The 21,583-nt window shown below is 36.1% G+C and overlaps 1 protein-coding gene across 2 annotated transcripts; it reads right to left on the bottom strand.

Moving 5' to 3' along the window:
• Positions 1–3,041: 3,041 nt before the first annotated feature.
• Positions 3,042–20,989, bottom strand: LOC149221703 (ADP-ribosylation factor 2-like). 2 transcript variants are annotated; one of them, XM_089385197.1, is made up of 7 exons: positions 20,614–20,983; positions 11,725–11,880; positions 10,775–10,845; positions 8,706–8,825; positions 5,288–5,406; positions 3,408–3,489; positions 3,042–3,307 (listed from the first exon to the last, which is right to left on the bottom strand). In XM_089385197.1, exons 2-7 carry the CDS (start codon positions 11,870–11,872, stop codon positions 3,302–3,304), a joined length of 546 nt encoding a protein of 181 aa, XP_089241323.1. In that variant the 5' UTR covers positions 11,873–11,880; positions 20,614–20,983; the 3' UTR covers positions 3,042–3,301. The 2 variants fall into 2 exon arrangements, with proteins under 2 accessions (XP_089241323.1, XP_089241324.1); XM_089385198.1 differs by lacking the exon at positions 3,042–3,307 and having other exon boundaries at positions 3,409–4,218; positions 20,614–20,989.
• Positions 20,990–21,583: the final 594 nt, after the last annotated feature.

The raw sequence follows: 21,583 nt of genomic DNA, 5'->3' as shown, positions 1-21,583 counted from the left end.
AATTTTAACATGCTTTTATTTCAGGTTTAAGTTCTCATGGTTTTATATATTTGGAGCAAGTTTATCATTTGGATCCTTTGTCTCTGATGGCTTCTTCCTGGCTATCTTCTCTTCAGATTGGTCTTCAAGGGGATGTTGCAGCTAAATGGGATTCTTTTATCCTACTTTTGGCCAGGAGGGTTATCCTGTTAGAAGTTGGAGTGGGTTCCTTGGTTTGGATAGTGGATCCTGTAACTGGTCAAATTTCTGCAAAAGTTGCTTACAATGCTCTTTGTAGTAATTCTCTTTTAGATGTCAATGGTTGGTGGTATACGAAGATTTGGGCTTGACCTATTCCTCCATATGGTTGGCATTAAAGAAAAAGTTACTTACTATTGACAATACCCAGAAAAGAAGATTTCAAGGGCCAAATAGATGTGTCTTGTGAGTTGTGGACGAAGAATATATTCCAATCTATTCTTTGAATGATCCTTTGCTTGTGAAGTATGATGAGTGTCACTTCTTTTCTTAAAACTTCTCAATTCCTTTTTGAAAATGACCTGGAAGGTTGTTTATATTGGTGGGATTCTCATATGGGAGTCAACGGAGCTGATTTTTATTGTGGGGGATATGTAGATCTTTCAATTGTTCAATTTGCAAAGACAAAGTGTTGGATCTACATTATATCATACCCCAAATCCTTGGTTTCTTTTAGAGATATAGAAAGCCCCCAAGGGTTCGTCAACTTGGGGGTTCTTGGCCCTCCTATTCCAATGGTTGAAAATCAAGGCTTTTTTGATGGGGAATCTTCAAATAATATTGGGGGTGCAGGTATATATATATATATATATATCTTTTAATGGTAACAAGTTCATAAAGGCTTGGCTAAACACAGGGAGATCATCAAACTGTAAACACAACTGCAGAATTGATTGCAACTTGAACGTTATTGTTTATTTGCTCATCATATGGTGTTAAGTTCCTTCAGGTTTTTGGTGATTCCATATGTGAAATCAACTAGCTCTCAGGGCACTCTTCTCTTCCAGCACTTTTTATTCATAGTTGGAAGCAAAGGATCCTACTACTAAAATCTTCCTTTCATCCATTGATTTTTCATCACATTTATCATGAATGGAATGCACAAGTGGATTATCGCTCAAGAAGGGCCCTGACAGTGGAGAAAGGATACATTTTTTTTGAGGAATTTCAGGGCTTATCAAGGATTAGATCTAGCATAATTGGTATTCTGGCGGGTCATTAGCAGGAGGTCTTCCTTTAGGAGTAGGAAGTTTTTGTTGATATTGGTCTCTGTCACATTTTTACTTTTCCAAACTGATCTCAGGTTCATCTATTTGTATCAAATGTGTGATCCTTTCCCCTGGCATGATGTTCTGAATTTTGTGTAGTCCATGCTCTTCTAGGTGATTGTCTTTTTTTGTTAGCCGATACTTACAAGTTCAGCTTTCTCTTCTGGGTATGTTTCTCAGCATACATAGATGTTCCTCTATACGATCAATTTTGTAAATTGCTTTAAAGCCACGATACAACATTATGAACAAGCTATGATGATATATGTTGACGGTAGATGTTTTCTAGTTGTATATATTTCATTTAATCAAATCAATTATTTTCCTTTTCTAGAAAAAAATCACCAATAAAAACAGTGTACTCAAATTCACCAAACTCTACTCAAGAAATGGCCAACTTTAACCAAATGCTCAGCACCAGAAAAAATTAAAAACATAAATAATAATAATAAATATAAATTTTAGTAACAAATAAATGTAAATTTAACATAATGCAAATACATAACCATTCGACACGCTCAAAAATTAACATAATGCAAATGCATAACCATTTGCTACTCTCAAATTTCAGTAACCAAGAATTATAAATATCATCATTCAGCCATCGTGAATTAATACATTCTAACCTAATACAAATACATCAAAAATATGTAAAAACAGATTGACGAATTTCAATCATCGAAACTGATACATATCGTTCAGCCACCATGAATGTGAAATGTTGCGAGTCAAGATTCAAACAGTAATCAAATTCGAGAGCCATGTGACAAAATCTGAAATATTGTTTAAATATAGGATAGAACAGTCCTCGAAATCTGCCTTTACAGATATGCTGGTGAGTCTACTGGGTTTGACTCTCGGATGGCAAAACGATTTAAACAGCAATTATGCGGACTTGACAACTCAAACTTGAAATCGCTGTCGAATTTAAGACAATTGACCAGAAAAAGGCCAGAGCTTAGACTATACAAGTTTTAACCGAGTCCAAGTTGAGTCGAGGAGTGTTTTCCCGTTGGACGAGTGTAGACCAAGTAAACCCAGGTTTGACCGGTTTCTTCAAAGACTCTGCTGACTGGGTTGACTCACTCAATAGGCTAGAATATCATTCAGACTCGGCAATCAACTCCTACACACCTGCACGCATTTTTTATTGCTTATATCTCATAAGCTACACTGACTCGGATCCCTTCACAAATGCGAGTGGTTAGCATCCCTCTTGGAAAATGTTTTGCTTTCATGTTATTTATAAACTTGTAAAACGTTATACTCTTCCCCCAAACTGCCTTTTGGCAGCTTTCATTTTCCTCTCAAAGCCTCTGCTTTATTCTCTAATAAATAATTAAAACAGAATGCTTATTTGTTTCAAATCTCATGCCTTTGCAAAAATTTTATATAATAATTTTCATCGGCCTCTCATAAAACAATTGCAAAATTGATGGATGCACACGCAGTGCATTGAAGTGAAGAACCTGACAATATAAGAGTTGCAAGGTTCAAAAACGAGACCACCCTAGTCATCTGCATATCTACCAGCCATTTATAATGTATCTATGGCCTGGAGATTGGTGGAGAGAAGGGCGTTAATTGTTTTTTTAGAGCGATTTCTATCTTTTATTTTCTTGTTCCATACTCAGGTATCTCACGTATCCTCGTGGAGTTTTCCGAACTCTTACATAATTTTTCGAGTCTTTAATATATACTGCTAACCTTTGGAGCTTCTAATATTTAGCATTTCTGCACTTAGCTTCAAGCATATATAACTAATACTTTTTCATAATCAGCTTCCAACAAAGAAAAGAAACCGAAATCACAATATATGGCATAGAGCCAAAAAGGAAAACCCTCAAATTCTTAGATAAATACAAAATATTATAGTATTTGTTACTTCTAGGTACAAATGTAAGGGCCAATTCACCACACGACTCCTTGTCCCTTACTCTTCGGCAAAGACTTCAAATGCATGCATATCACTAGGACCCATTCACTGTACCAACTCAGTTATTAAACATCATCTTTTAAGCCTGCATGAAAAGAAGCAATATAGAAACAGTAAGAGAAAAATGGTAGTCATATCTTGCAAAGGCGAGATACAAAGGAAATTTAATGTCAGAAACCCCTTACCTTGTTTGCAATGTTGTTTGAAAGCCAATCCAGGCCTTCATAAAGGCCTTCACCAGAAGTCGCACAAGTGCTTTGAATATACCTAGACAAATTAATAACAATTAGTATTTAGTTTCATTTCATATGTGCAACTATTTCAGGTCTCCCCAAAAACAGACCATTCTGACATATAGGCATAATAAAATAATTACAGAATACATATTGAAAGAATTGGTTACTGGGTGCCTCTTCCTCAAGCTATCAAATTAGTCTTTACAACACAACTTCCCCCATAACCTCTTTCAAAAAGGTATTCAGATGTTTATTTTACATTTAAGACTTCAAAAAATAATTGACCCTTTTCCAAAACGATTTCTCGGATAATTATCTCTCTCGAACTAATTATTTTGTCAAAAGAAGCACATCAAGATGCAAAATAGCACATTTTGACCAGAAGCTTAAAGTCTTTTCAGCTCCAACTATATCATCCAACAATATTTTCTATCATCATAAAATAGTGGGTAAATTGTGGATGTTTTATGGCTAGAAGTATAGGAAAGCCAAGGAAATGTAATATGAATATTCATGTCCCTGGCAGATATAACTTCCCGAAATGTAGAACATCTCAAGAAACTGGTCAATTCACAAATGCCTGCCATGTAGCATGATTAAGCATTCAAATTAGTGAATAAATTTCAAAACAAACAATTCTTCTCCAGGTGCAAAAAACTCTGAATTTATTCTTTGTAAAATGCTTTGTATTTTGTAAAGATAAAAAACAATCCCCTAAGTTCAAAACTCCTTTAAAGTCGCAAAAGTGCTTTGAATATACCTAGACAAATTAATAACAATTAGAATTTAGTTTCATTTCATATGTGCAACTATTTCAGGTCTCCGCAAAAATAGACCATTCTGACATATAGGCATAATAAAATAATTACAGAATACATATTGAAAGAATTGGTTACTGGGTGCCTCTTCCTCAAACTATCAAATTACTCTTTACAACACAACTTCCCCCATAACCCCTTTCAAAAAGGTATTCAGATGTTTACTTTACATTTAAGACTTCAAAAAATAATTGACACTTTTCCAACACGATATCTCGGATAATTATCTCTCTCGAACTAATTATTTTGTCAAAAGAAGCACATCAAGATGCAAAATAGCACATTTTGACCAGAAGCCTAAATTCTTTTCAGCTCCAACTATATCATCCAACAATATTTTCTATCATCATAAAATAGTGGGTAAATTGTGGATGTTTTATAGCTAGAAGTATAGGAAAGCCAAGGAAATGTAATATGAATATTCATGTCCCTGGCAGATATAACTTCCCGGAATGTAGAACATCTCAAGAATGCTCACTTAATATTCTAGAAAGTATCTTAAAAGTACTTTTTGGCAAACAATAGGCTCTTATGCAAATGCAAGAATGTGTTTAATGATTTATCATATTCTTCAAGACCAAAGTAGCCCTTATGCGAGTTAGTATATAAAATCCTACAAATATAAACTCAAATAATAAACGTCTACCCTAGAAGCAACAGAGATTTAGAATAAAATCCTAGTGTTCAAGCTGTCAAAATTACTACTAGGAAGTTCACTAATTGAACATTCCACTTGGCATTATAAACTTCAGTTTGTTACTCTAGAGTCTAGATACACACTCCTATTCTCATACTTGTAACTGACAATACAGAGAAGGCTTTGCTCGATCAGCTAAATTGTTTTATGAAATTTAGAACCATGACTTAGATAAGCTTTTGCCTCCCTCTGGATTGCTCTGGAATACCTAATAACCAACCTTCTAACAACCTGACAACCTTTTGATGCATTGTAGTTTGAAAATGAAAATAGAGAAACATCCACTAAAGAGTGCAGGCCAAGCTTAATCTTACCAGTGTCGCTGGCGTAAAGAGTGCAGGCCAAGCTTATCAGTGATTTCAGCAGCAGTCATCGCATTTGGGAGATCTTGCTTGTTTGCAAACACAAGCAGGACTGCATCTCGTAACTCGTCCTGCAAAGGAAATACAGGCTCCAAATGATGAATTGATTTGATATAAGTCTATATACGTAACTACAAACAAAACAAGGGCAAAGTGTGTATCAAAAAACAAGTGTAATTTCTCTTGATAGGTTATTCAGAATTACATTCACCAACCAATAAAGAAGAATCATTAATACTGATTGAATAAATAGAAGAAAACTAAATTTATTGAGTATAATAGTATAATACCAATACATGTGATTCTAATAGCTTCAGAGTATCATAGCAAGATTGAAAGAACAATGGAGCTCCATTGAAAAACTACCAGTTGTGCTTGTGCATTCTACCATAAAGTTACTTGCTATATAGTATATAGTATAAAATTTAAATGCATTTCCCTGGTTATTGGAGTACCTCACTCCCACTTTCACAGTGCTACAAATTAATCACAATATCAAGTAGCTACTACACCATAATTTGATATGGTTAATGACATCAGATTGATGCCGTCTAAGTAAATAAATAGTGGACAAATATACTCAATCATGTTAGCATTTCGCACAGTAGCCAATTCACAAAGTCAACATTTCAATAAAAGGCAAAGTATGTGGAGCGAAGTTCATGCCTTCCAGCCTTGTATTCCCTGAATAGCAACCCGAAACCTATTTCATATCTCTATACATGGCAATCTCCTAATAGAAAGAAATTCTAGCATCAAGCATGTAGAAGGCCATCCAGGTCATATTAAGCCATAGGGAAGGGCAAATTTAGAATTCAGTAGACACTTTCCGTAGTAGTCACAACCAGCTGGTTCAGACCGTTTTGGCCCTTTTCCAATCCAGTTGAGACTGTGAACTGGTTTGGGACCAATTCTTAACTGAACTGGCCGGTTTACCAACAACCCCAAAACTAACAAACGCAGTTTAAAAATAAAAGAATAAATCATCCTCCTTCCTGGAACTGTCGAAAACCTTTAATCATATTGACATTTACCTTTATTAATGTTTTTCTTTAAGTTAAATTTTGACATTGCAAGTTAGAGTGGGACCCTCATTTCAATATGTCTGGTGATAGAATCAGACCCATCAGACCTCACCCAGAGAAGATAGACATTGGGCTGTTTTTTTTTTATCTTCCCCACGTTCAATAGTTTTCCGAGCATTTCAGGATATATCAGCACAGGACCCTGTACCCCTTCTCCCTGAACCTCTTGAGATAGGAACCTAGAAGGGGAATATGCTGCTCAGTGGTGCCAACTAATTGGAACTTGAAACATATATACTACTCAATTGTACCTGTGCCAACTGATTTAAAATATCAAATGGCAGCAATTGTTGAAGCTATTCACCAACAGAGCAAACTTCAGATTCCTGGACTCATTGGAGTCAGACTAATGAGATAGACTTGAAACAAGCTATGCACTCAGTTCATTATAGCATGATGATTTCTTGAATCTAGAGTCTAGATATCATATAGAGCCTCAATCTTTATGTATTTACATGCTATATACATAAGCAAAATTTGCATTTGTGAAGTCTAACGGTTTTAATTTACATTGGTAATAGATATACATGAATCTATACTTTTTTACTAAAAAGTAAAATCTGAGTATTTAAATTATATTTTAGTCGACCAGTTCTTCAACCTGGCTTTTCCACTAGATCCAGTCCAATTCCAATTGGTTCATGATTTTGGGAATTCCAGTTCCAGTTCGGTTCCAATTCCAACTACTATGGCAGTTTCTGACTCAAAAACTTGAAACATTGGCCAACAGTATTATGCACCCTAAAATAACTAAAGACTAATCAATTTTCTTAAAGCCAACATTGATTACTACCACCTTCAACATGATCTCACAAATCAAACTCACCAAATTGCAAGTTTAAATTGGATTGTACCCAAAAAATCCTTCCAAACTCCTGCCCAGTCAAACTTGTGTTGACCAAATCTGGCTCAGGTTGACCTAGTCTGATTCATGATTAATTACAAGTTTGACTGAGCTTGTATTGGTTTGACCAAATCAAGCTCACCCAGGTTTATATAGAAACCCTTTTAAACAATCTTTTTTGCCCGTTTTTCCCTTTTCAGTTTGGCTTTTGGATTTTTTTTCTCTCCACGGCAAGCCGCAAGCTGCCAGAAAAAATGTCAACACATCTAAGGTATCATAACAGTGGGCATATTGCAAGGTTTTAATGTGAACTTGCAGCAAGCTGCATGCCAGCAACTGTTACACCTTGCAGTACCTTAGAAGCCTAAGAGGCACCACTTCATGCTTATTTCCAATTCCCCTTCCTTTGATACTGTTAACAACTGACTTTAGGTGTTTTTTTGGTTAATCTTTTGGGGTTCGAAATGGCCCGGGGCGTGGCAGCACTGGAGCCCTTTATTTGGGTTTTTTTCCTGCCATTGATTTTTTCAGGAGTTTCAAGGCTGTAAGCTGTTTTGTATCCACCGTTCATTAACAGATATAAACCAGAGAAAAACAGTGGCAAAGCTTCCTTTTTAAACAGGCCTATACCAAAAGACAGCAGCATAACATTAGACCAAAACAGTAGCAATGTCAAGGGAGGACTTTGCTTGAAATTGCTGTAAAAGAATTCCTCAATCAAATAAAATGTAAACTTTGCAACAATCTCTGCAGTGGTGGCATACATAGATTCAAATACCACCTTGTTTGTATCCCTGCCCATGACATTGGTCCTTGCACTGAAGTTTAAGCTTTTGAATTTGAAGGCTGGATTTTAAATCAATACTAATTAGATAGTAGAGAAAAAATTCATGACGAGGACAGGCATGGATCGTGCAGCAGTTGACCTGGATAATGTAAATCATCTACATGAGATTGGTTAGTATCAGAGGAGGTACTCTTTTTCACCCTGAAGACATGGAGGATCTTGAGGCTCAGCCGGCCAAAGGCATAGGAGAAAGTTCTTAGATTGTAGCTAACTTTATAGATATTGTAAACAAATGCTTCCAGTTTTCAGTTTCGATCATTTTAAAACTCATAACATATATATAACAGGAGACATTGTAAACATGAAATTTGGACATCTATTGATTTTCTGCACTTTACATGGACATGAATTTATTGAATATCAATGAAAGAATGATCAAAAAATGCATAATCCTTTATATTTTTGCACTTGGCAAGTTTCTCCCAATCTGAGTTGAGCTCTTGACTGTTCTGCCTGGCCAAGTTTTTCCCATTTCTAAGACTGGTAACATTGATGCAATTTCTGGCACTTTATGGTTCACTTTGATTGTTACAATGTGAAAGATAAAAACTAAAATTGTCAAACAAAATTCTGATATTAAGAATAACCATTCACCTCATTCAACATCCTGTGCAACTCATCTCTTGCCTCAGCTACACGGTCTCTGTCATTGCTATCCACCACAAAGATGAGACCCTGTGTATTCTGAAAGTAATGCCTCCACAGTGGTCGAATCTGTTATTCAGCATAGAAAACACATCAGTTAGCATCTCTGTCTGCACTCAGTGGACATGAAAAGCAAGATAATACTACTTACATAGACTTTCTTATGAATTATCAGATGTAAAATAAACACAATTCCAAGCAAAAGAAAATTCAGAAGCATCTGATAAAATAATAAAATAGCTTCAATTTTGACAAGGGGGCCATTGTTTGTCCTTATAAACTTTCCAATTGTTAGTAAGCATTGACAATAGGCAGAAGAAATTTGCAACTATCAATTTGTAAGTTTAGTTCAGTAATCCTCCTATTCGAGTTATATAACTATCTCACGTTTTTAATTGATACTTTGGAACATACAAACAGAAAACATCTCACCTGTATTTATATGCATGAATTGATAAATTGGAGTATATGGATTGTCAAATGTATATCTATTTTGAAATTATTGTAACTAAGATGGACACAGCAAACTCAAACATAAAATGCAAAACATCTTTTTATTACTCCAGATAATACAATACTGAATAAACCTCAAACAACATTATATGAAAAATGAGACCACAGAAGCAAAATGACACAACAAGCTTTAGACTTATATAACGTGTGATCTAGCATTATCCAACTCAATGACAAATGGAACTCCCTGAGTGAGCACAGCAAATAAAATTCTGGTCTGACCATTTCACTAAGTTCAAATCTTACTCAAGTGACAAGTCCACAATATTCATTTATCATAATTGAACAGTCAATTTACAAAGGAGTGTTTTCCATCCGTCTACAGTGTACACTAATGTTAAAAATAGTACAGAACCTAGTAAGACAAATGTGAAAGCTCGAAAACATGAATGAGAAGTTGCAAAAGAGTCAGAAAAAGTGGCAATTTCTGATCAAAAGTTGGAGCACTATAATAGAACAAAAACGTCATTGAGCTCTGTACAAACTTTCTTGGCAATAATTGGAATAGCGTAGTGTCAAGAATATTCAATGCTCCCTGGAATATTTTAAAACGTTTAAACAGAAAGCTGAATGTCATAAATACGACATGAAATTGGATTAGTTTCACAGTTTAGAAGAAAAAGGTCCAATGGAAACAGTAGAAGGTTAATGAGGAAAGAAAAAAAGAAAGAATCTCGCTCCAGAAAGTTAGAGTCCCTGTAATTTTAAAAGATTGTGTTCCAGTGCTCTTGAAAAATAGGGACCCATTTTACTTTTAGCCCCAGCCGCTAATGGGATCTAGTGAGACATTATTTTATCCATTGATTGAATTCCCCCCATTTGCTGGATGATACAGGTATTAACATTATATTTTTCCTCTCCAAATACTAAATAGTGCTTCTCTCTTTTCTAAGGTTTACCCTTTTTTACTCACCCCTTTTATTTTCACTTGTAATTAATTTCCTTTTGGCAGTTGTGAGTTGCCTTGGCTCTCTCACATCATGATCGTAACTTACTGTTTTCTCTAGTCCCGATGATCTATCCCTTTGGTCACCTGTGGACATTAATAAAATTATATCATATTATCTTATCTCTCCACTTTTAAGTTTTTCCTCTCATACCACTCATATTTTCTCTCCGCTGCAAGAAAGCTGCAAACCAAAAGACCATACTCATTAACTAGACAGATATTTCTTCCAACTCTTAACAGGATTTCATGTTATCCCCTTAAAAAGGGCATGTGTTTCTTGAAATGGAATATTGAGCGCTTTAAATATGTCTAATCAAACAGAATTTATTTACAATTCTATGTGATGGTTATCATGTTTAATTATTGGTAAAGCATCATTTTAAGTTTTTTACTACTAGATTTGCTCCATGAGATTTTCATTTTCCTGACCCTTGTGATTAGCAACAGTTTCATTTCCTTCCTAAATGAAATTCATCATGAATGAAGGAAGATTCCTCATTCAGGGACGTTACTTCATTTTTAAAACTACAAACATCAGTAAAGAAATGATCCCTACCTTATCCTGACCCCCCACATCCCAAACTGTGAAGCTAATGTTCTTGTACTCCACAGTCTCCACATTAAAGCCTGTTCAACAAAAACACCAAAAGGTTACATATTGCACATAGTTAGTATCTAATTGCTCAATAATAAAATTATAAATACTAGCAAGCCATAATCAGATTCAGAATGGCACGGAAAAGCTAAGTAAGGCAAGAATGTCAGAGGCTTGACCAAGCATGTATATCATATCGTGTTTCAAAACAAATGATAATGATCAAAATTGACATCGAAAGTTATGATCAAATCACTGAAACAATAAAATACAGAAAATCTGTAGCAAATAACTCATGCAGATCGTACACTTTGAAGAAAGGCAAATAAAGAAATGCACTGTCTCGTTATTAGATCACAAATCCTTACGCCCATCTCAGTAATGTGCTTTTCCTAGAAATAGCAGATGACCCAAATAAACTGACCATCAAGATTCACTACCAGATATTCATTAAGAGATATTTCTAAATAGCAAAGGGTATTAATTTTTTAAATGTTTTTCAAGAAAAATAATAGCTTCAACTCCAAAATTTTACATTGTAAAAACTGTACTGAATAGTTTTTAAAATGCTTCCATTTTGTGTTGCGAATATAAAATGGTCTCTGCATTCCGGAGTCTGCATACTCAGACAAATGCAAAACAATCTGCAAAGAAATCAAGTTATGTACTATGGCAAGCAGAAAAATAAGCCATCCAGATTCCAGACATATCTGATATAACTATTTGCTAAAACCATCAACATACTTGCCTCCGTCAGTTTAAGGACAGCACTAAGACATGTTCAATTCAGCTGATAGAAAAACCAAACTCTTGCAATTGACAATCCCACATCAGTGACACACAAACTGCTTAAGAAAATTGAGTTTTAGCCAGTAACAGTTACTGAAATATGTAAACCACTGAATGCTCACCAATGGTGGGAATTGTTGTAACAATCTCTCCCAGCTTCAACTTGTATAAAATAGTAGTCTTTCCAGCCGCATCAAGTCCAACCATAAGGATTCGCATCTCCCTCTTAGCAAACATTCGATGGAATAGCTTGGTGAAAGTTAAACCCATCTTAAAAGCTGATAAAACAATGCAACACAACTCATCAGACAATCAAGCATCTACGATTGGACACTAAACCATCTACAGTCAAACACAATGCAACCAAAGATAAAGATCTAGATCTTTAAGAAGCTAAAATACAACCTTATATGAAAAGCACAGACACCTGATAGGAAAAAGATAACAAAACTATGATTAGAAAGTAAAAATGCAAATCCTTTCCAGAACCAAAATTTCACCTAAAATTACCACAAAATATTGTAGTCTAAAATCTTAAAATAAGATCAAAGAAGATCTCTTGAAAAATCAATGATTTTTCTTTTCAGATAGCAAGTTATAGTGAGATGCTTTCTATTTTAGAGAAATTTCTAAAATCCTGCCTCGACCATAACATTCAGAATGTGATACACATGCATAAGCAAGACACTATCTTCCAAGCCTATATTCATCCATATACAATGGGCACCTAAAACCACTACATCAACTTTTCAAACTGATGGGGATAAGCCTATAGCCTAGTTAACTGGTGCGCTCTATTTTTTACATTAGTATAAAGATATTTATAGCCTTATCCCTATAAGCATATATCACATCACTATAAACCAGGATCTTACATCCTTGGGTGTGGGATCCACTAATCCAATTCTGCCAAGATCCATCATGGAAGCAGATACACTGGAGAAAGAAACATATCTCGTGGAAAATGAAACAGATTCTGAAACTTCCAGTGCTTTGTTGACTTGCCAACCCAAGACCCCAAGAAAAGTGGATTTTTAATGAAGAATCCCAAGACCCCAAATGCCTAAAGGCTAAGACCCTAAACCCAATTCCTGGTCAAGATCTAAGCTATCCTTATGTCAACATCTGCTCTCAAGGTCTAATCTAGTAAGGATGGGTCTCAAGGTCTGTTCTCAAGATTTGATCCATCATTATGGTCAAGGTCTCCAAAAGGCAGTAAATATCATTAATAAGGTGTTTATGTTGTAGACGTAGACAGTGTCTATACAATCTTGTATGGTCAATATTCTGGAAACATGATAAGTACACCAGCTCACTCAATGATTACACTGTTGTACTCTATTTTTACATTAGTATAAAAATGCTTATAGGCTTCAAATTGATGGAGATAAGCCTATAAGCCTAATTAACTGGTGCACTCTGTTTTTTTACATCAGTATAAAGATGCTTACAGGCTTATCCCTATAAGCCTATATCACATCCCTATAAGCGAGGATCTGACACCCTCGAGTGTAGGATCTGCTGAACCAATTCTGCCAAGATCTATCACAGAATTGGATCCACTAGAGAAGGAAAAATATCTCGTGGAAAATGAAACAGATCCTGCAACTTCCAGTGGTTTTTCAACCCACCAAAAACAACAAAAAGTTGGGTTTTTAATGAAAAATTTTAAGACCCCAAATGCCTAAAGGCTAAAACCCTAAACCCCATTCCTGGTCAAGGTCTGATCTATCCTTATGTCAACATCTGCTCTGGAGTTCTGATCTAGAAAGGTTGGGTCTCAAGCAATGTCACATGGTTCGGGTTCGGGTTCGAGTTCGGGTTCGGCAATGATTAGGTTCAGTTTGAGTTCGAATTTTATGATGAGGTTCGAATGAGGTTCGCCATTAGGTTAGTATATATATCATCACGGACATGGAAACTATCATCACGGACATGGAAACTATAAGGATAAATTACAAGCTTAAGCTGTGACAGGAGGTTATGAGTTTTGATCTATGCACTTGGTCAATGGCTATGAGGTTCGATGAGGTTCACTGAACCTCAAAATTTTTTTAAGGTTCACCAAAATTCGAACCTCAAGGTTAAAGTTCGACGAACCTTGTGACATAGGTCTCAAGGTCTGTTCTCAAGGTTTGATCCATCATTATGGTCGAGGTCTGCTGTCAAGATGCGCACTATCCTTGTGTGCTACAGTGCCACATTCTTGCTCACTTCACCCATACTGTTATTTTGTCCTGCCATAGTCTTCAAGAAAACCACTTTATTCACTGCTGAACTAAGTCACCTGACATGATGACATGGGACACAGAGATATGAGTGTCTAACATGAGGCACGATGGCCCCAAAGACAAGACATGGAGGACACGTTATTTATGCATATCTGTGTGTAGCAAATTGGTAAATTACTACACATGCAAAAATGAATATAGACAAAGACTCACATCTCTTTAAAATTTAGAAACTAAAACATTTACAATTTGACATGACGATGATACAAATTCAATCATACAACTAGTGCATATAACCAAAACAGCACCGAGTGCAATCCATCTCAGAACCAAAAATACATCAACAAAGAAGCTCTAAATGCCATCTAGAGTCCAAAAAGAAATAATGCTATAGCCTACAACAAATAACTAGTGCTAATCATTGTTTATATTGGGATATTCATATCACCCTCTAAGCATTAGAGTAAGATAGAAAAAGTTCAACATGTCAAATCGAGATTTTGTTTGAGTGATAGGTATATTTTTACTAGAGTCAAGGCAAAGGAATTCAACAATCACTACCACCGATATCAAGGTATATAGCTGGCTTGGTTCTCTTGATTAAATGCTAGTTCCATACCCTCATACATGAAAAAATCATATCGAAATGTTGCAATCCCCCAAATCTTGAAATCCTGAATGTTAAGTCGTTGGAATTTAAGTGGGGTCTAAAATTCTACTTTCTCCATATGAATCCAATGAAGTTGGAACCACTTTCAAACATCCTGAAACAATTAATTACATAGCATTAGTAGGGCCTGGAAAAATTCACTTCCTAGCACTTTGAATCCCTTCTAACACTGCTTAATCGCCCTTAGTTGCACTCCAAAACCTATGAGAGCTCCAAAACTATGACTAAATTACGTGAGAAAGGAAAAAAATATATTTTAGTAAGTCGTGGACCACTTTTTCACTAGGCACATGTCCGAATTTCAAGACAGGAGTAGGGTTTGCGTGTTACATGAGTTTGACTCATGTCCGACCCGAGTTTAACTCATCTCCTATGAACAAGCACGAGTCAAACTCGTGTTGAACATGTATCATGCACATGGTGTGCACGACACGTGAAATACATGACACGAGGACAATGGATAAGCATGTGTCATGTTTCTTAGTTGTTGATATGGGCAAGTGGATGTAGTTCACAAAATGTTGTCATGACGTGCTTCATGCTCACGCTAAAATAGTCTTAAAATTTAACAATGATTAATAATGGTTGCAACTTATCGAATTATAGTTATGGAACATGGAAGGCTAACAATAATATGCATAAGAAATCCCTTTTTTGGTTATATAATATAGCCAATGTTCAACCAAGTTTCCAAGATGGGGAAATGTGGGAGCAAGGATATGCACACGATGAACGTGCAAGAGCCACACCCATATTTTAGGGAAATTGATGGAAGATGGGGTAGCATCAAGGTCCCTAGCATATGGGGCCCTCTCTAAAATTAAAAAAATCAAAATAATAAATAACAAAATCCCAACAATAACAATTCATCCCATGCAAATTCATCATTGCGCAATTTAGAAACTAAATACTAAAATCAAATGTGTAAATGACAAAAATATGATTCAAATGCAAATTCATCATCCTAGAATCTAATGAGTACTACGCAAAATAGTTAATTTGCATGAAACGTAGAAATATGTACATGTTTCCGATCATCCTAAAATGTAATTAGTACTAAGCAAAATAGATAAGTTGCATGAAACGTGGAAACATGTACAAGTTTCCAAAACAAGAACACCTAGAAATGTGACTCCCCCAAAATGGGTAAATGGGAGAAACTTGGTATATAAAAAATACAAGAAGTATAGATATGAAGTTCCTTTATTTTTTTAATAAAACATTATCTTGCAGGAAAATAAGCAAGATAATAAAAATAACTCGCATAATTAACATTTTAGGAGACCAGTCTATTTTAACTCTTATAGATGATTACATGATGCAAAATCCAATAGCTTGGTGGCCTTGACTAATGTCAATCCCATACCTTCATACATGATAGGGTACAATCGGAACACTACAGTCTTGCCAATCCTAAAATCCCAAAAAGTGTTAATACACTGAATTTTGAATAATATTCAATTCACTAAGGTTGGAACCACTCCCAAACATCCTAAAACAATTAATGGAAATGTGAAAAATTTAAGTAAGAGGATATTAAAGATAAGATGAAGGATAGTGTCAAAGTTGACATTCTTCGTTATCTTATCCTTTCTATCCTTTTACTTTAAGAATTTAATACGATTATTAATTACCAAGGTCACAAACTCCTCAAAGCTCAAACCCCTATCTTTGTTTTGTCTTAAAGGACCCCTATCTTTGTTTTGTCTTAAAGGATTGTTGAGCAAACATTCTGAAGGGGTGCCTAGACAACCTCCTTTTTAGGGGGGACAACAAGATGCACCCTTTTTGACAAATGTGCTCCCCACACTAGGGAGACGGTTCCTCATGTGTTTTGTTGTTTCCCAAAAAGGGGAGCATGAGGAATGTTTCTCAAGGCACCACCCACCCAAAAGCATGGGAAGCATGGGGGTGCACCCCCCACCCTATGGGATGCATCCTTATGAAACATTCAAATGGTTTTGATTCTTAACTCTATCTTTTTTACTTATTAAAATAATTTTATATTTGTTTTGCACTTGTCATTCCCCAACATATCCAAACCCTAGCTTTTTAAAAATCTAGTGAAGGCATATCTTGGCAACATAGCTTATCCCCAAAAGAAGGTGTCACCTTATATCCACTGATCATTGTAATGATCCCCACAAAATGGATACAAATTCTTGATCTGCAACATTTATTTTGAAATATCACTATCAAAATTGCTTACATTTTAAGTTAGATATTTAGAATTGATAGTTTCATCCTTAATAGTTTCGAAGGGCTCGTTGAGTAGAGCAATACAATATCTAAAGGAGATATCACCACATGTTTTGAGATTCAAGAGGTCCATCTCTACTTTCATTCACTACCATAACCAAAGATGTCTAGCTCTTTAAATGTGTGAGATGGTGACTCTCAAATGGAAAACCTCGCAAGTTTCTTCCAAAATCTATGTTGTCATATTGAGAACTTTGTTTTTCTAGAGAAATTTTGTGCCTATGGGAAATAAGCAACACAAAGATCATTTAAGGCCTGGCACCATAGGGACTATTTCAATAAGGCCTCTCACTCCAAGGCTATTAAAATTGGCAACTAGGGCCAAACTCCATGTGGGTCGTCTTATTTATGGCAGCTGATATTTTTCTTAGATTCCTCTCGTCGAGAGGTGTGGGATTGATCTAACGATCATCCGATTCTGACATGTATTTATGGAGATAAGAATTTATTTGTACATACTTGACAATTTGTCAAGGTCGGCTAGCAAGATAAAGTGTGTGGCACACCCCCAGCTTAACCTCAACGATTCATATAAATAGAAGACACCTTGTGGCATTATTGCACCTCATCTCATCTCACATTCGTCTCTCTCCTTACTTGATTGGGTATGCATAAAGGAGCAACATCTCTCACACGTGTGGAAGGACGAAGTGTTTTCTGATTAGGGCTGTGTTGACCAAGTTTGACCTGGGTTGCAGGAAGGTACTTTGACCAGCGTGGACTCCTCTTTGATTGTGGATTAGGTGTGGTTGCTTCTCCTTGGCAGGCCACAGATTTTGGCACGCAAACCGAGGTGATCTGACCTCGGGTTTGATCAGCGTTGACTGTCAAAAGGTTGAGATTTGTCCAGTGTTGACTAAAGTTTGACTGTAATTTCGCACTATTTTGGGTCGACTCTTCTTGCTGTTGGAGGCCAAGTTGACTAGGATATTGACCAAGCTGATTGGAGGTCAAATCTAACTTGTTTGACCAGCTTTGACTTTGCTGGTTAGGGTTTTGCTGCTGCTGTGATAAAATTACAGAATTGTATATTTGTACTATCTCTCTCTCTCTGCTGAATTATTGAAGATTATAGAAGAATTGATCAAAGGGTTTCCCCAAATTGGGGTTTGTCCCTGGCTAGCTGCCACATCTGGTGTCTCTTGTCTTGGCTTGTCTTCTGTCGATTTATTTATGTTCCATCAACATTTTACTTTATGTTAATGTGATTGCTAAACAATGAAATTGAAGTAAATTGCACTAAGCATAGAACATACCATAACTTAACAAAGGTCGATCAAGTTACCATCTGGCCACAAGAGAATACGGCGTATGCATAATCTACGCTAAGCCCTTTAACAGAATCTTTTCCTCCAGCCTCAAATATTAGGGGAGTTTTTAATTGTGGCACTTACGCTCCTCACAAGGTCACCCAACCCTCACAATGCCAGACTTTCTCTTGATAAAATCATGAAAATTGTATTGGTGCCTTTTTAGTGGTTGATGTGGCCACAAATATTACCTCCTCCTTACTCTCTACTTGCTCTCTTGACCTATCGACATCCAATAGGGATTTTTGCCTCTCTCTTCTTTCTTTGATGTATAACCTGTTTTGCAACCACTATCTTTTGTCTATTTTATTTCTTTTGGAGTGGCCTAATGCACTCTTAGCCCAATCAATTAGCTTGAGTGGTTAAATGTTGAAAAAATCAAGAGGTCATAAGGTCAATTCCCTAGGTTGGCTACCTTTGTGCATACTATTGGGCCTCACTCATATCCCCTCTAAGTTGCCAAAATTACAACTAACTAGTTTACCCTGGATAGCATCCTTGGAATGAGGAGAACTTCCTAGACGGTTTCCTTGGGATGTGCATTCCATCGAACAAAAAAAACAAAAAAACGAAAAACAAACAAAAACAAAAACAAAGAAAACCTAGTGCATCCCACAAATTATTCCCATCGAGCTACCTTTAATAATTTGTTGGACAATAACAAAATTATCTAAACTTATAGATGGTAGTTTTTCTTGAGATCAATATTAAGCAAGATACATCATTTTAAAAATTGGCTCTAAGTTACAGGGTTAGGAGTCGCAACGCCCACATTACAGATCACAATCTATTGTGAAAGACATATTGTGCCAAACTACCCAAAAGGGCCTAAAGTATTATGTGATTTACTTGACACAAGTATATAGTAGTTGGCATCGGATTAGAGGCACTTAAACTGCTCCCATTTCCAACAAGTTTTCATATTCATATCCAACAAAAATCAGAGTACCACCATAGTCAAAATTCTCTCCATGTTGGAACTCTGCCCCTAGCATTTCGCACCTCTTTGAATCAACCCAGAACCTTGAAAATCTTAAAAAACTAATGGATCCATCCGAACTTTGCTCGTGATGTTTCAAACATCGCCAGATTCCAACATAGCTTGCCAAAAATGGGGTGTTTTGAATGTCCCTTGTGAAATGCCTATACTAGTGTATGTGTGTCCAACGGTGTGTACATTGTCTACAAATGTACCCATGGACCCTCCATGACATGAGGGTTGTAGACTCACACGATGTGACCCCAAAGCCCTACAAGGCATAGAGATCAGCCCAAGATATACAAACAACCTTGTTATACCAGTTCAATTTCATGAATAGGCAGCAAAAATCATTCAAACTGAGGGCTTTTCTTTTCCTTTTTGACATTTAAATTTGACAACGGAAAGTTTTTACATCCACATAACACTAATCAGATAATGAATGACCAAATCAGGTAATGAATGACCAACAAATCACGGCTCAAGGTCTCATGTGCAAATATTTGTGGGTTTGACTCCACTGAAAAAGAATTTGACTGCTTGGCAAAGAGTCAGACCAGGGACCGAATTAACTTGGCTTAGCAGGAAGGCCGGGCAAAGTTTGACTTGGGGTTACTCAGACGACTCAGTGTTGTTTTCAACTATGGCTTTCATCCCATAAGCACAACAGATGCAGAAGTGAGGATAGACAAAACAACCTTGCACCTGTATTGATCACATACATCAAATATCATACACCTCCGATACCCGACATAGGCCCACTTATAACGTATATCACTCTTTGTATATGCATCATTTTGTCTGGCCCCATCTTTCCTATTTACAGGCTCAAGTATGGGCCATGAACTACCACCTGTGACCTGCAGAACCTAGAGCGCTGTTAAAACTCTCATGCGATATGGACCCACAATGCCTAAAGGATCTGTAGATCACAAGCCCTCCAAAATTAATGCGAACGAACAACCTTACACACATATTGAACTAAAACATTAATATCATCCTACATATCATTACAAGAAAAATAAAATTTTATTGTGTAAGAAATCATTTGCCAAGGATTCTGCACTGTGTAATAAAGCATATAAGACAGAGGAAACCACAAAGAACCAGAGCTGCGAAAAGATAGATCGACTACAAAATTCTCAATATCATGTATCATACAACAGCCAGAGCCCAATCAGCTCATGCTATACAGAGGATGAAGAACAGCTCAAGACATCCAAAGGACATGGTACGCATTTAAGCAAGAAATTAATAGGACAGCCAAATAAAACCCTTCACATCAGCCGCACAAACCCAGCAAACTTTTTTCCCACAAACCTTCTCATAAATGGATGCTGAAACTATAAAACATGAAATTCATGGCTTAGACCAACATATAAGGGAGTTACGAGATAAACCCATCGCGGATTTCTCAAATATACTAGCAAATAACAAGGACCCCAGGGTGCATATTCATACAACATGGAAAAAGGGCAAAATGAATTTGCACTGACAATCAGTAATATAACTGCAATACAGAGAAAGAAAGATAAGTTTTCGACAATCGCATATGTACTCACCTGAGTTTCTAGCTCTCCCACAAAACTCAGAAGGGGATGTTACACCGAATTCGAAAAACTAAATGATCGGCTTGGGGAATTGTCGAGATGTTCAGAGTTCGAATCTGCTGCGTGAAAGTCGCGATAGAACTCGCACCTCTTTCTTCAATCTCAGCACGATGTGCACTCTGGAGTCCTTGTTTTTCCTACGTGATCTCCTACTCAAATATCCCAGTTTTAACCTGGGTTAAAAGAAACTCTAGGCAGCGACCGTGTTTTGACCAGCGTAGTCACATTTGATTCTTCTGTGCTTTGATCTTCCAAAAGGAGAATCGCTTTTAAACAGAAGGTTGTGGTGAGTGACAGTTTGCAGGTGAGAGAAAGAGCAAAGGGTAAGAATCCATAACGAGATTGCGTGATTGGACTTTTTCTCCATCAGGGCGGCTATTCCTTTATTCCAAACGGGCGGTTGTACCATTTGGACGCCGGAATCTTGGTCACCGCCCTGTAAAGGTGTGTCAATATTCTAGAAACTCTTTTGGAAACGTAGAGAATTTTATTTTATCTTTTTGGGAATGTGTGGCAATTGGTCCACCGATTTCAGTCCAACCATTAAATAATTATTTTTTATATGTATATATATTATTTATTTTATTTATATATATTTATGATTAAGAATAAGAATATGTTTTTTAATTAAAATATATAAATTCAAATCTAAAATGTATTTGTAAATATTTTATTTTGTAAATAAAAAGATGGATCATTTGTTCAATACCTTTTTAGTGACTTGTAGTAATTGTTTCAAACATGCGAGAATGATAAGTGGAAATTTTAGAATTGTGAAAATATAATTTTTGGTTGTAATTTTATGGAGTTTGAATATTTTTTTTTATGTAATGAATGGGTAAGGGTAAGATATTTTTTTGGACCTAAGATCATTTAATAATAAGGTTTGAAATTCTTATAATAATATATTTAATATGACTCA

This window comes from Pinus tabuliformis, chromosome Q (assembly GCF_031772625.1).
Source record: "Pinus tabuliformis cultivar Carrire ecotype Pingquan chromosome Q, CPIR1, whole genome shotgun sequence".
In the NCBI taxonomy this organism is placed as follows: Eukaryota; Viridiplantae; Streptophyta; class Pinopsida; order Pinales; family Pinaceae; genus Pinus; species Pinus tabuliformis.
Note: the sequence above shows the minus strand (reverse complement) of the source record. Positions and strands in the feature narration are given on the sequence as shown.